Genomic DNA, 13,793 nt, shown 5'->3' with positions numbered 1-13,793 from the left:
AGTATGTACATTTGTACCTAGTTACTGAGCTACCTACTGGGTATAGTTTATCATAGACGTAGGTGTAGGAACTAGGAACAGCTCTTAATGACTGGTCTCGGAATTCGACTAAACAATGCCAAGGCTGAATTAATAAGAGTACCTCTAGGTAGTAGGGCACATCTATTGTTTTAAATAGATAGAGGTGCTCCTGCTTATTTAAACATGACATCACTGTTGGCTTAATTAGAGGTAGGTGCGATAAAGTACGAGGAGAAGGAATCCAGGGGTACAAATCTAACAATCTGGCAACGTCAAGTGGCAACACTGAAAAATGTCAAGACGGTCGAAAAAAGTGAAATTTTATACTTTCCCTAATGTACGACGTAAATGATATCGAATTTGTTTACTTGGGTGGTGCGTTTGACATCTCCACTACATTTGGTGGAGATGTCTTTCACACCACTTTCTACTTCCCGCCCTTTACCATAAAACTGTGAGACCTCAAATGAAGCAGGTATATTGATAAAAACTCTGGCATTATTGAAAGTCTTCGTGACCTGAGGAATTCCTCTTTCGATTTGGAAGAAATTGGGACCAACACTGAGCTACCTACTGGGTATAGTTTATCATAGACGTAGGTGTAGGAACAGCTCTTAATGACTGGTCTCGGAATTCGACTAAACAATGTCAAGGCTGAATTAATAAGAGTATACTGAGCTACCTACTGGGTATAGTTTATCATAGACGTGGGTGTAGGAACAGCTCTTAATGACTGGTCTCGGAATTCGACTAAACAATGCCAAGGCTGAATTAATAAGAGTAACTCTAGGTAGTAGGGCACATCTATTGTTTTAAATAGGTAGAGGTGCTCCTGCTTATTTAAACATGACATCACTGTTGGCTTAATTAGAGGTGCGATAAAGTACGAGGAGAAGGAATCCAGGGGTACAAATCTAACAATCTGGCAACGTCAAGTGGCAACACTGAAAAATGTCAAGACGGTCGAAAAAAGTGAAATTTTATACTTTCCCTAATGTACGACGTAAATGATATCGAATTTGTTTACTTGGGTGGTGCGTTTGACATCTCCACTAAATTTGGTGGAGATGTCTTTCACACCACTTTCTACTTCCCGCCCTTTACCATAAAACTGTGAGACCTCAAATGAAGCAGGTATATTGATAAAAACTCTGGCATTATTGAAAGTCTTCGTGACCTGAGGAATTCCTCTTTCGATTTGGAAGAAATTGGGACCAACAACAGAATTGAAATATGGAAACAGCTGGAGCGAAGAGAGGAAGGAAGGGAACCTTTACAATTTGTTTCCTATTAAAATGCAACGAAGAAGAATTAATACACGATGAGTATTAAAATCTTGGATCGAAAATAGAAACCCCATTCCTTCTTTGCTTCTTTCATTATAAAGCAGAAAACTGTAAGACTTCTTCCATTGTAAAATATAAAATAAGACCATAAAATGTAATAATTTTATAGAAGGGTCGCAAATCCAGTTGCACGTAGTTCTTTATTTCTTTCTTTAACAAAGAAATTATTTATAATATAATCTTGAATCATGAATCCTCTTCCTTTCAATACAAATACTATACCGCGGTATATTCTTCATAAGGGAAAGAAAGCTCTTGTTTGAGAATAACAGAAACTCACAGAAAAATTGGCCACTGAATTGAGTACGGAGTGAACCGCAAAATCAGCAGAAGTCCAAAAAATTTCGACCCTCTCAGTGAATTAAACCCAGAACTGTCCAGCCCAGTGTGATACAACATGACATCACTGTTGGCTTAATTAGAGGTGCGATAAAGTACGAGGAGAAGGAATCCAGGGGTACAAATCTAACAATCTGGCAACGTCAAGTGGCAACACTGGAAAATGTCAAGACGGTCGAAAAAAGTGAAATTTTATACTTTCGCTAATGTACGACGTAAATGAAATCGAGTTTGTTTGTTTACTTGGGTGGTGCGTTTGACATCTCCACTAAATTTGGTGGAGATGTCTTTCACACCACTTTCTACTTCCCGTCCCAAGGAGAGACCTCTTTTCGTCTGAAATGAACAGTTTTTATTCTAAAAGTACCTAAATTTAACAATTGCAAATTGAACACGCATGATGGGGAAACTTATACACTTTACTTTCTATTTCTATTTAACATGACATCACTGTTGGCTTAATTAGAGGTGCGATAAAGTACGAGGAGAAGGAATCCAGGGGTACAAATCTAACAATCTGGCAACGATGTAGAAGGAATATCTTCAAGTGGCAACGCTGGAAAATGTCAAGACGGTCGGAAAAAGTGAAATTTTATACTTTCGCTAATGTACGACGTAAATGAAATCGAGTTTGTTTACTTGGGTGGTGCGTTTGACACCTCCACTAAATTTGGTGGAGATGTCTTTCACACCACTTTCTACTTCCCGCTCCCCGCCCTTTACCATAAAACTGTGAGACCTCAAATGAAGTAGGTATATTGATGAAAACTCTGGCATTATTGAAAGTCTTCGTGGCCTGAGGAATTCCTCTTTCGATTTGGAAGAAATTGGGACCAATAACAGAATTGAAATATGGAAACAGCTGGAGCGAAGAGAGGAAGGAAGGGAACCTTTACAATTTGTTTCCTATTAAAATGCAACGAAGAAGAATTAATACACGATGAGTATTAAAATCTTTGATCGAAAATAGAAACCCCATTCCTTCTTTGCTTCTTTCATTATAAAGTAGAAAACCTTACTAGCAGTTATTCTACTCATTCTACACATTGTGTACCTACGTACTTCAATTTACCAAATTGGAACTTGAACGAAACCCTATTCTATTGTGGTTGACGAAACTCTAAGGGTGGGTTCCATCAAACTTCTTTTTAGCTCCTAATAGCCCGTTAGCTTAACAGCCCTAGCCCTGTTAAGCCTATACAAATCAAATGGAACTTAACAGGTTGTTAGCTTAACAGGCCTTCTAGAAGCTGGCAAACACGGTGCTCTACTTCTTCCCCGGTTACTCCCTCCTACGATTTTGTCTTGAATAGTTGTAGATACTTATCTAGACCCTATTGTGCAAAATATTCAGAACTTTAGTCTGAGGAAAGGTGTGTCTATGAATTTTGGCATTGCTCTTTGACATTTTGACGTGAGCCAAACAAATAGCTCAAAAACTTACTAGCAGTTATTCTACTCATTCTACACATTGTGGAACTTGAACGAAACCCTATTCTATCGTGGTTGACAAAACTCTAAGGGTGAGTTCTAACAAACTTCTTTTTAGCTCCTAATAGCCTGTTAGCTTAACAGCCCTGTTAAGCCTATACAAATCAAATGGAACTTAACAGGTTGTTAGCTTAACAGGCCTTCTAGAAGCTGAAAAAAAATATTGGTGAAATCCACCGTAAGCTATTTTATCTAGTTGACGTCCTGATGGTTCCACAGAACAGTTTGGGCACCACTGGATGACTTTGTTCCACGCCTAATGTTCTTTTTTTTTAGTATTTTTACATGACCGAGTAAATTCTACTCATTAGATCCATCATCATCACGATGTTGTGAATTCAATACAAATTGTGTACAACGCTGCACATCCGGTGAGAGAGAAATAATAAAAATGACCCTTCTCTTTCTCCTCTAGACCTCAGCGGACATGACCGAGTAAATTCTACTCATTAGATCCATCATCATCACGATGTTGTGAATTCAATACAAATTGTGAACAACGCTGCACATCCGGTGAGAGAGAAATAATAAAAATGACCCTTCTCTTTCTCCTCTAGACCTCAACGTCGGTATACCATTTGGTTGGACTCCCAGTAACTTGGTCACTATAGTCCTGTTTCAAATACAGACAAAAGACTCACTCAAACTGAAAAAACGGACATATTAGACATTTGTCCGATTGACCTAATTAAAGATACCCTTTGGATAATATAGGTACATCTCACCCAGGATGCAGAAGGTTGCATCATAAGGTCGTCTGGTATAAAGCCGTAAATGTTCCTTTTATGGCTCTCGTTTTTTCATAGCTCGTTACTACCATGCGTTTGCAATTACCGAGGGCACCATGAATTACCATTGAATGGATATTTATGTCGGTCATAAAAGCACATATGTCAACCAATATGGTCAATATATTTTATGGCGCGAGGAATCTGAATCTGGATCATTTGTCTAGGACGAATTATGGAGGAAAAGTTGTTCTGAGGGAAAGTGTAGATTTATGGAGGAAAACAGAGGAGATTCCAACGAGTTTGAAATGCCTCGTAAATAAAATTCTATTTTCACAAGTTACCGCCCGTCTAAATTTCTAATAAAAAGTGGATGAGGACTAGACTGGGTATCTAACGGTGAAAGTCAAGGATTTGCTTAGTCGGTCAATCGGATCAAATTAGTCCGACAGAACGAATATAAAAGCTATTACAAAGGACCATATTGTACCTTCGTCTTTATAAATTTTCCTGAGTTCATCTTTCTGACTTTCCTTAATAAGGAGTAAAATGACCAGATACATCTCTGACCGGTGATTAAAATTACAATAACTTTCTCAAATACGAATTCCATCTAAATGTTTGATAAGGTCATCCGCTCGATTTACATTATTATTAATATTTTTTACTACCTATCTACGTAATTATTTAATAATTTTGTTTATCATACTCTCTCTCTATCCTCCATTTCCTCCTACTCGCCAATGTGATGCATAGTATAAAATTTAGCTCCGCGTTCATTTATTGGCCTCGTTTTTGTATTCCCGTCAGATGACGTTATCTAACAGTTTGTTTAGGATGGGAAAAAATTGGAGCGTAGAAAATAAACAGGGGAGAAAGTAACCCTTCTGTAACTTTGGGGACGTGTGAGGTACCCTTTGGGGGCCTCTTTAAAAGACAACTTGAGTATTTTGTATAAAATTTAGCTCCGCGTTCATTTATTGGCCTCGTTTTTGTATTCCCGTCAGATGACGTTATCTAACAGTTTGTTTAGGATGGGAGAAAATTGGAGCGTAGAGAATAAACAGGGGAGAAAGTAACCCTTCTGTAACTTTGGGGACGTGTGAGGTACCCTTTGGGGGCCTCTTTAAAAGATAACTTGAGTATTTCTCTTTTACAAGATAGGTTGATGATAGGTTTAGAATTTCTGGATTAGGATAAAATTTTACTATGAGATCAAGGGAATTTTGAGAGCTGTATTACTCTGTAAAGGTTTCAACTGTAAGTAAACCAAAGAGGCAGTTTTTACTTTCTTTCAATTACGTTTGTGTCATGTCTGGGACAGTTAGTCCCAAGGAGAGACCTCTTTTCGTCTGAAATGAAAGTTTTTATTCTAAAAGTACCTAAATTTAACAATTGCAAATTGAACACGCATGGGAAACTTATACACTTTACTTTCTATTTCTATTTGTGAGCGAGAAGCACCACGTTTTATTGGGTTAAAAGAAAATCATGCCAAATTTTTCACTTACGTCTGTAAGTGGGAGTTGTAATAAACAAAACATAAGAGCGAGTGTTAAAGCCACAGCGTTTCAATGCTGCACTCAACCGTCAAATATGGATCAGAGATTGATTGACGTCGAAGGTCAAAGGTTGGGTGGCAGGGAATGTCTATCCGACAACCGCGCCCTATCTACACAATGCTTGTCCATGCTGTTTTATTGCGAGACTCGTAGATGTGGTAGGTCAGTAATTCAGTATCAGTAACAAATGGATTATTAATGATGATATACTTCTAAAAGAACGCAAGAACGAAACCAAGTTCTGATCAAAAACAGGTAGTTTACAACACGTTTGAAATGTCAACGTATCCTGTGAACAATTAACGAGAACATTAATTAAATTAACCTTGCTTATCATGCTCGGAATCTGAGTGAGAGGTAAGAGCTAGAGACTTGAAATTTGGTATGTAGCTGTCAAATGTGACAAGGATGCGACACGAAACTTTTGGTTAATAGGTATAAGTACATACATAACCATTAACCATGTAGAGTTTGAGAAACGTGAGATAAGTGTAAAGTGTTGAGAAACACGTATTTTTTTTACACCTTTTTTTCTGCCTTATGCAGAATAAGAGCAGTTCAGGCGATAGTGTTTTTCACCACCTGATCAGAGAACGAGCATTACTGTTTACCTATTTTATAGGAGTACCAGTAGATATATTACTATTTATCTTAAGGTTATCTAAGGCTAAAGTCTAGCTTTATTAATTACACCCAAGTTTGTAAGTTACTTTAAAGTGTGTTGTGAAGGGAATAAAATAGTAAAAATGCTTCCAACTCTCTTCCTTACTCGTGACTCAAAAAGCATGAAAGTGGAGTAGATGAATAAATAAAATCCAATGCTGGTACTTATGCACTGAGAAATAAAATCATATATTTAAGCTAGAAACATTACCTACTTACTAATTAGGTAAATCAGTAAGTATTCTAAATTTACCTAGGTATAAGTACATACATAACCATTAACCATGTAGAGTTTGAGAAACGTGAGATAAGTGTAAAGTGTTGAGAAACACGTATTTTTTTACACCTTTTTTTCTGCCTTATGCAGAATAAGAGCAGTTCAGGTGATAGTGTTTTTCACCACCTGATTAGAGAACGAGCATTACTGTTTATCTATTTTATAGCAGTACCTACCAGTAGATATATTTCTATTTATCTTAAGGTTATCTAAGGCTAAAAGTCTAGCTTTATTAATTACACCCAAGTTTGCAAGTTACTTCAAAGTGTGTTGTGAAGGGAATAAAATAGTAAAAAATACTTCCAACTCTCTTCCTCACTCGTGACTCAAATGTAACAACCGAAACCATTCTGAAAGTGGTATCCAGTGTTGCCGTAGGACCTGAAAAAAATCGCCTTAAGTTTGATTCAAAATCACCCTGTCTATGAGGAAATACTCAAGCGCGGTTACTTGCTTGCTTACTGCCGGGTTCTGACAGGCTGTAAGGGCCCAAAACCTCGATGTACCAGCCTTCTCCGGAGTTCTCGGTTCTGGGCGGATTCAAGCGCGGTTGGTTCTCCGAATTGCTTTTTGTTGACACCTCCACATGCTTCTGGCATGTTGGGGATGGATATACATCCTATTTCTATATTAGAAGTAGCTCTTGTAGGGCTTTTATGGTAAGAATTAGACGAATGTCGAAAAAAGAAACCGGAGCTTTATTTTTGCTATGAGAAACAAATCCTTTGACACGAAAAGATCCTCGGACTCATGAGCTGTAACCACTAACTACATCATTGACTGAACCAGTCTGAATGGTGTATTGGTACAATCCCTATAATCATGGTACACGTTATGACCAATATAATTACCACTCTCGCATGTAGGTAACGTCCGCACGGAATAGAATAGTCCCTTTATGTTGATTGAGAGTAGAATAGACCCTTTATTTTGATTGTGACTTTGCGACCGGATCAACAAAAATAGATATCTTTCTAGACTTACCCTCGGAGATATTTTACCCTGCTGAATTTGACAGGGGAAAACAGCTTGTAAAAACTTTTTTTTTTTTTTTTTTTTTTTTTTACAAAATTATTTACAATGTCATTTTTACTCACATCATTTCTCCTAATTTGTTTCATGATTTACTATATGTTTACTTGGCTGCTTGTGTGGTGTAGTGGCCTCCGTTATAATTTTTTAGTGCTGAGAGTTGTGAATTTTATTATGTACACTGTCTGGTGTGATTTTTTTTCTCTTTTGGGAACTGATGAATGAAATTTTTTCAAACATTCTTCTTGTTGGAAAACATTCTTTGGTTTTGGATTATTTTCTCGTTTTTATTTCGTGTTACTCATCGCATTGTACATGATCTGCTGTAAGATGATAGCTACTTCTATGATTGCAGTGTTATTAATTGTGTTCGTGTTTGCAGTACGCGTGATAGAATCCTGTCAACACTTTTTAACTCTCAAGTCTAAAGTGCTGACTCTTTTTGCATGCTTATTTGATCAATCATATCTAATGGTATTGCTCTTATTAACACGTTTCTATCTTATATTTTCTGTTTCAGGATGAATTTCATCCCTTCATCGAGGCACTCTTGCCACATGTAAAGTCCTTTTCCTATACATGGTTCAATCTTCAGGCTGCTAAACGAAAATATTTTAAGAAACACGAAAAACGTATGTCGTTAGAAGAAGAAAGACGCTGTAAAGAAGAGTTAATGGTAAGTTTGGTTACTGTCAACTTATTTTAAATCTAAAGAAGGAAACATTGTTAAAGCGCCTAATGGAAAAAAAAGAGGGATGCAATTACTTGGACCCACAATAAAAAGGACAAGTTCCTTAGAAACTAGACTTTTCAAATTTCTACTTGCCTTCCTGGTTAGATGCAATAAAAAAAGCACCTGAAATGCGGGCGTTGAAAAAGACTCAGGCGGCGTGAAAAGGTTAAATTTAAAGTTTCAATAACTTTAAGCAAACATTTACCTACCGGTAATAAAAGTGCAAAGTTAAACAATACCTACCTATACTTTTGTGCAAATATTCACGCCTCCAAGTTAATGTTAAATGATTTCTTGTTGCAAAGAACTTAATTCATCGACTGCGGCTATAGAGGATTATATAATTAGATGTATGGACGCTTTAATAACTATAATTTTTCTCTGAATAGGTAGGTATACCAGATAATTATTATATATTGTACGGATCGTGATATCACATCTCTTTCAGTTCAGAATACTTCCCCACCTTGTTCGAGAGAATTATTTTCGTGAATACCTATCTTTCAATGTACCTGTTCCAGTGTGGGCAGATTGAAAGCCATCTAGTAAACGGTTTAAGATAGAGGATGATATTTTTTAAAAAGGTTTATAGACTTTTTCTACAACTTAGGACCTATCTGAACTGATTAATGTTTATTGACTTTAAGCTAGTGAGGCTGATGTGAATCCTTATTGACTACTAGCTGAATTCCGTCGCTTCGCTCCGGAATCCCGCTAGTTCATCCCGAGGCATGGCCAAACTTGTGGAAAAGGCATGGCCGAACTTGTATTTTTATCAAACTAAAAACATAAACGAAACTCAATATTAGGCGAGCGAGGAAAAGTTTTCTCTCCCTCAGTCTCTGCACTCTGTGTATTTCTTATGGTTATTTTAGCGATCAAAAATTGATCATATCTCAGGATCGGTTTAGATTTTCGCAAAATCCTTTCTTATTGCACACCTAGACCATAAAAGGAATATTCCTACCAAATTTCAGCTTTCTAGGTGTTGTGGTTCTGGAGATAGAGCGATCAGTGTGTGAAATGTGAATGAGTTCTTGTTCTTATAATATAAGATAGGGACTTACGGAGGTTTCGAAAAACTAAAACTTGAACTTGGTGTTAAAAACGTAACACACAACTACCTCGTAAAGGTTTGGCTAGTCACAGTGTCTCAAGAGTTGTTAGCAAGGTTCACCGAGGTGTCCGTCATTGAGTCTCAGATAACTCGTACATCTATTCCTTATCTATCCCATGGCTGATCTTAATCTTTTCTTTTAATCTGCATTTTATTAATCCAATACTTCGAGGTTAAAACCGTTGAACCTCTGGCCAGTTCTTCCTTGAACGGACAAACACATTTTAATCTTTATTTATCTGCCACATGTTTTTACTTCGCGATCTTAAAATGATTGCACTTTCTAAGAAGCTTATTTGGTTCTGCATAATACATTTTGCAATCATAACTTTAGATAGAGTTTAGATTTCATGCGTCCGAAGTGAGAAGCGAGTCATGTTGGGTTTTAGTAATATTCTTCTTGTGTTAGTGACTATCTTCTCCCTTGGGTGGGGCGTAGCTGGAGGACATAGTACTTTAGACTTTAGGGGCCTAGTCCCCGAAAAGTTCTGAATGATTTTTTTCTAAAAGTCAAACTTCAAGTCAGACTCAATCTTATACTCCTCTTCATTGTGTTCAATGAAAAAGGTTTTACCCCATTTCACATCAATTTCAAGATCACAGTAGAAAATGCAGATATCATATTGCCTCGATGGTGACATCAGGTTTTCCCTCACACTCTTATTCCTGAGCATTGCAAGTTCACTTTTAGATTTCAGATTCCAAATCATTACTTAACTTTTATCCAAGCTTCGGAGAAAGTGAATCTGATATCATGTCTATGATATGTAAATAATCAGCATGAAGACTTGATGTTAGGAATTGAAAATCTTCAACTTTTTCCGTCTCCAAATGATAATGTGTTAAAGGAATGAAATGCCCTCCTGCAGTCTAGAAATTACGTTAAGCTTCTTTTTTTAATGACTATAAATTCCTGTTTTATCTATTTTACGGACAGTTATTGAGTATGCTCAGAGAAACATCATAAATATGTTTCACTTGGTACTGTACCTCCATGAGACCTGACGTGCAGTTTCCAAGTGCACTCACTAATGTAGCCCTCAAATCTGCTATACATCAAGGGACAGTGCACCTGATTTTCAAACACATTCAGATCGTTAGGGTACTGTGTTACCAGTCAAAGAGTTGGAAGTTTTTTTTTTCTGTATAGAAAGAAAAAAAATACAGACAGAATAGGTAGCAGGCAGCTAGGTAATAACTATGATTGTAATAAAAGGTAAAGCTTGATTATTACGAAAAATTCCACTACTACTTCAATCAGTATACCTACCTAACATTCTGTACCTATCCTAACCTCCTCAAAGCTTACCAGAAATCAGAATACAAATTCTAGGTCCATACCACCAGTTTACCTACAGCTGTTTTCCGACGTTGTATGCTCGTTTCAAAGAAAATACTAACCATATGGACTGGGTGTTAGCAAACAAACTTCGATAGAAAACAGCATTCGAGCATTCGATTCGTCATAAAATCTATGGTCTACTCATACACACACGAGTGTATCATTCTGCTTAACTAGCAAAATCTATTTATATTTCCTCTTGTTTGACTAGGTACCCCGGTGTCAAGGATACCTAGCTCGCTAGAACTTTAGAAGAACTTAGAAGTGAAGTCAGAATCGTTGGATACTTGGGAAAGAAATCCGAATAATTATCAATCACGAATAAAATTGTGGTGAATCGAAGAGCCTCTTCACAATTTATGTGGGTATCGGTATCTCAGCTTTGCTAAGTGCATCATGTGCTTCTCTTTCGATATTCTTATAAATCCGCCACACCTTGGTACTCTTTCCTTTGGATCTGAAATTCTTAAAACTTGAATCTTTCCTTGGACCTGAACCCCTTTTTTTCCTCGGGTCTGAACTTTTTTTTTTCTTTAAAAATTTGACCCTTTCCTTGGATTGAAATCTTCCCTTGGGTCCGAATTTCTTTCCCTTGAAACTTTCTTCGAAGTGTGAACCTCTTTCTCTAATAGCTTTCCTTGGATCTGATTTTTTTCTCTAAAACTTGACCCTTTCCTTGGATCAGAACTTCTACCTTTCCTCGAGTTCGCTCTTCTTTCTCTAAAACTTGACCCTTTCCTTGGATCAGAACTTCTACCTTTCCTCGAGTTCGCTCTTCTTTCTCTAAAACTTGAACCTTTCCTTGGATCAGAACTTCTACCTTTCCTCGAGTTCGCTCTTCTTTCTCTAAAACTTGACCCTTTCCTTGGATCAGAACTTCTACCTTTCCTCGAGTTCGCTCTTCTTTCTCTAAAACTTGAACCTTCTTCAACTCCTTCTCACCCGACCACCCTGTTTCGAGTTTCAATGAGAGCTTAATTGAGAAGATCACTATGTACAATCAGACACAGTGGGTGTATAGTGTATAACTTGTCCTTGCATAAAGAGTAATGAGCTATGTGCATAAATAAATAGTGTATATGTTGCGGCAGCCTCCTTCGAGTGATTCAAACCTCAGGCGCGGAATTGAACTCGGTCCGAGACGAACTTCAGGCTTGGATGATTACGATCGATTTCTTCGACAATTGAATGCAAATAATTAGATACGTACATCTAAAGAAGAAATTTAACTGTTTGAGCTTGATCTTACATATGGTCTTCCTCTGACTTAATTATTTTGTCTCCGCTGGAATTCGAACTGCAATTCCTTCGGTTATGAATCCAATGACTTGGTAATTGTACTACTGGGACTTAAACCTGGGATCTCCCAAGTACAAGCATAGTGTGATACCCACTCAGCCAAGGAGGCTACTCTTTAATGATTCGAGTTCATTCGAGTGTGAATTAACAAAAGGACAAAGGCAGAATAGCAAACTTGACAAATGAGAATCACCAACTTGGAAGTTTTAAAGGTTACCCGTAGTTTAAGTCGAACACGGTACTTACTGCGATGACTTTGAAAATAAAACCAAGTCTACACAAATATTAGGTACTAGATTAAAAATGTGCTTAAAAGTAAATATATTTTCTAAATGTAGTTTTTATTACTTTTTGTTACAATTAACATTTGTTTAGACTTGGTTTTTATGGGCTTATGCTGAGCTAACAATAAGAAAATACATTTACTTAAAATAATATACATTGTTACCAGAACAACTGGTTTTCAAAAGTACTTGGAAATAATAGACTGGAAATGTGCCCGTCTTTCTCATCTACTTCTCTTACCTTCTACACTTTTTATGGCTTAAGTAGTCTTTACATAATAAATAATATGGATTATAAACAGAAGAATAGACTCTTCTTTAGAGGAGAAGCAATTAATAAATCAATATATGATTTCTATGTTTAATAATAAATTAATATTGATATTTAGCTTATTGTTTAGTCCCACCGGACATATCGTTGACACTGTGATGGGGAGGAGCTTTCTCAAGCCTCAAAATTCAAAATAGACTGTGGACTGTGGAGTTCATTGATGACCCTTAAATTTCATCAAGATATAACCTGTCTGACTTTCACTGCTTTTACAGCCGAAATAAAGTACGATATAGTGAAATTCCTAATGTGTACGAGTAAAAGCGCTTCATATCAGGGTCTAGTGAAGCAAAATTTTATTACAATCCTACAAACAACTAGGGAATAACTAGATATCTACATCAGAGCCTGCTCCAGATTATTTCCTCATAATAAAGGGCTTATAACATAGACAAACTTTAGAAGGCACTAAGACAGACGCACAAATCATATGTTATTGTTGTTTGCCTTTCATATCAAGACTAAATTGCCATGGAGTTAAAACATTGTTCATTGAAGGGATTTTTAGTTTTTAATAGCCTTTTTATTTAGATAAGACACAGTTTTTGTAAAAACATTATTATGGTCTGTTTTGTGCAACATTTTTTTCAAAAAATTACTGTCATAATAATCATGCAGAAAATTTCAAACTAGGTAATTTAAATGATAAATGAAACTCACTGACTGAGGAGACAGTTGTTTGAAATTTTCACATTGCTTCCATGTAAAATATCTGCAGGGCTGATAGGTCTTTGAATCAAAGTAGACCATGCAATTTGAAATGCCACATTTTATACTCTTATGAGAGAAAGAGGTAGGTATGTAGGTATTACCGATTACCATTTACTTGTAGGTACATAGGCCAATTCTCTCACTGTCGTATTAGATTCTTGCATAACGGAGTCTCCGAAAAGGACTTAGATAAGCTAAAAGCCTAATGTTTTTACTTTTTCCTATGCTAATTAAGAGGTTATAATGAAAAAAAACTTATACTTGTGTATTTAGTTCTAATACATATACGTAGAAGTTAATGAAATAATAATTAGCTCCTTCTGCTATTCCGCCATTATGGTTTAAGCAGTTTTTATTAGTGGATGTGTCCGTTGCACTAAATAGAAATTATTTCCTTTACATTACATTCTTTGAGAATTCCCGGGGGCTAATCCCTCAAATAAAACACTACAAATCTGATATCCTGTTAAATCTTCAGGACTCAGACACTTGGCTATCTTCTCTGAGAGAGTCCTCC

The 13,793-nt window shown here is 36.6% G+C and overlaps 1 protein-coding gene across 1 annotated transcript in view; it reads left to right on the top strand.

Annotated features, from left to right (window-relative positions):
• LOC103514529 (nuclear factor 1) overlaps window positions 1–13,793 on the top strand; it is an 81,993-nt gene that overhangs the window by 42,183 nt on the left and 26,017 nt on the right. The window contains exon 2 of the mRNA XM_008479424.3: window positions 7,980–8,135. Within this exon, the coding sequence (XP_008477646.3) occupies window positions 7,980–8,135 (156 nt within the window). The remainder of the gene's footprint in view (window positions 1–7,979; window positions 8,136–13,793) is intronic.

Source organism: Diaphorina citri, unplaced genomic scaffold (genome assembly GCF_000475195.1).
Source record: "Diaphorina citri unplaced genomic scaffold, Diaci psyllid genome assembly version 1.1 scaffold1163, whole genome shotgun sequence".
NCBI classification, from domain to species: domain Eukaryota; kingdom Metazoa; phylum Arthropoda; class Insecta; order Hemiptera; family Psyllidae; genus Diaphorina; species Diaphorina citri.
This window is presented reverse-complemented; position numbering and strand designations above follow the sequence as displayed.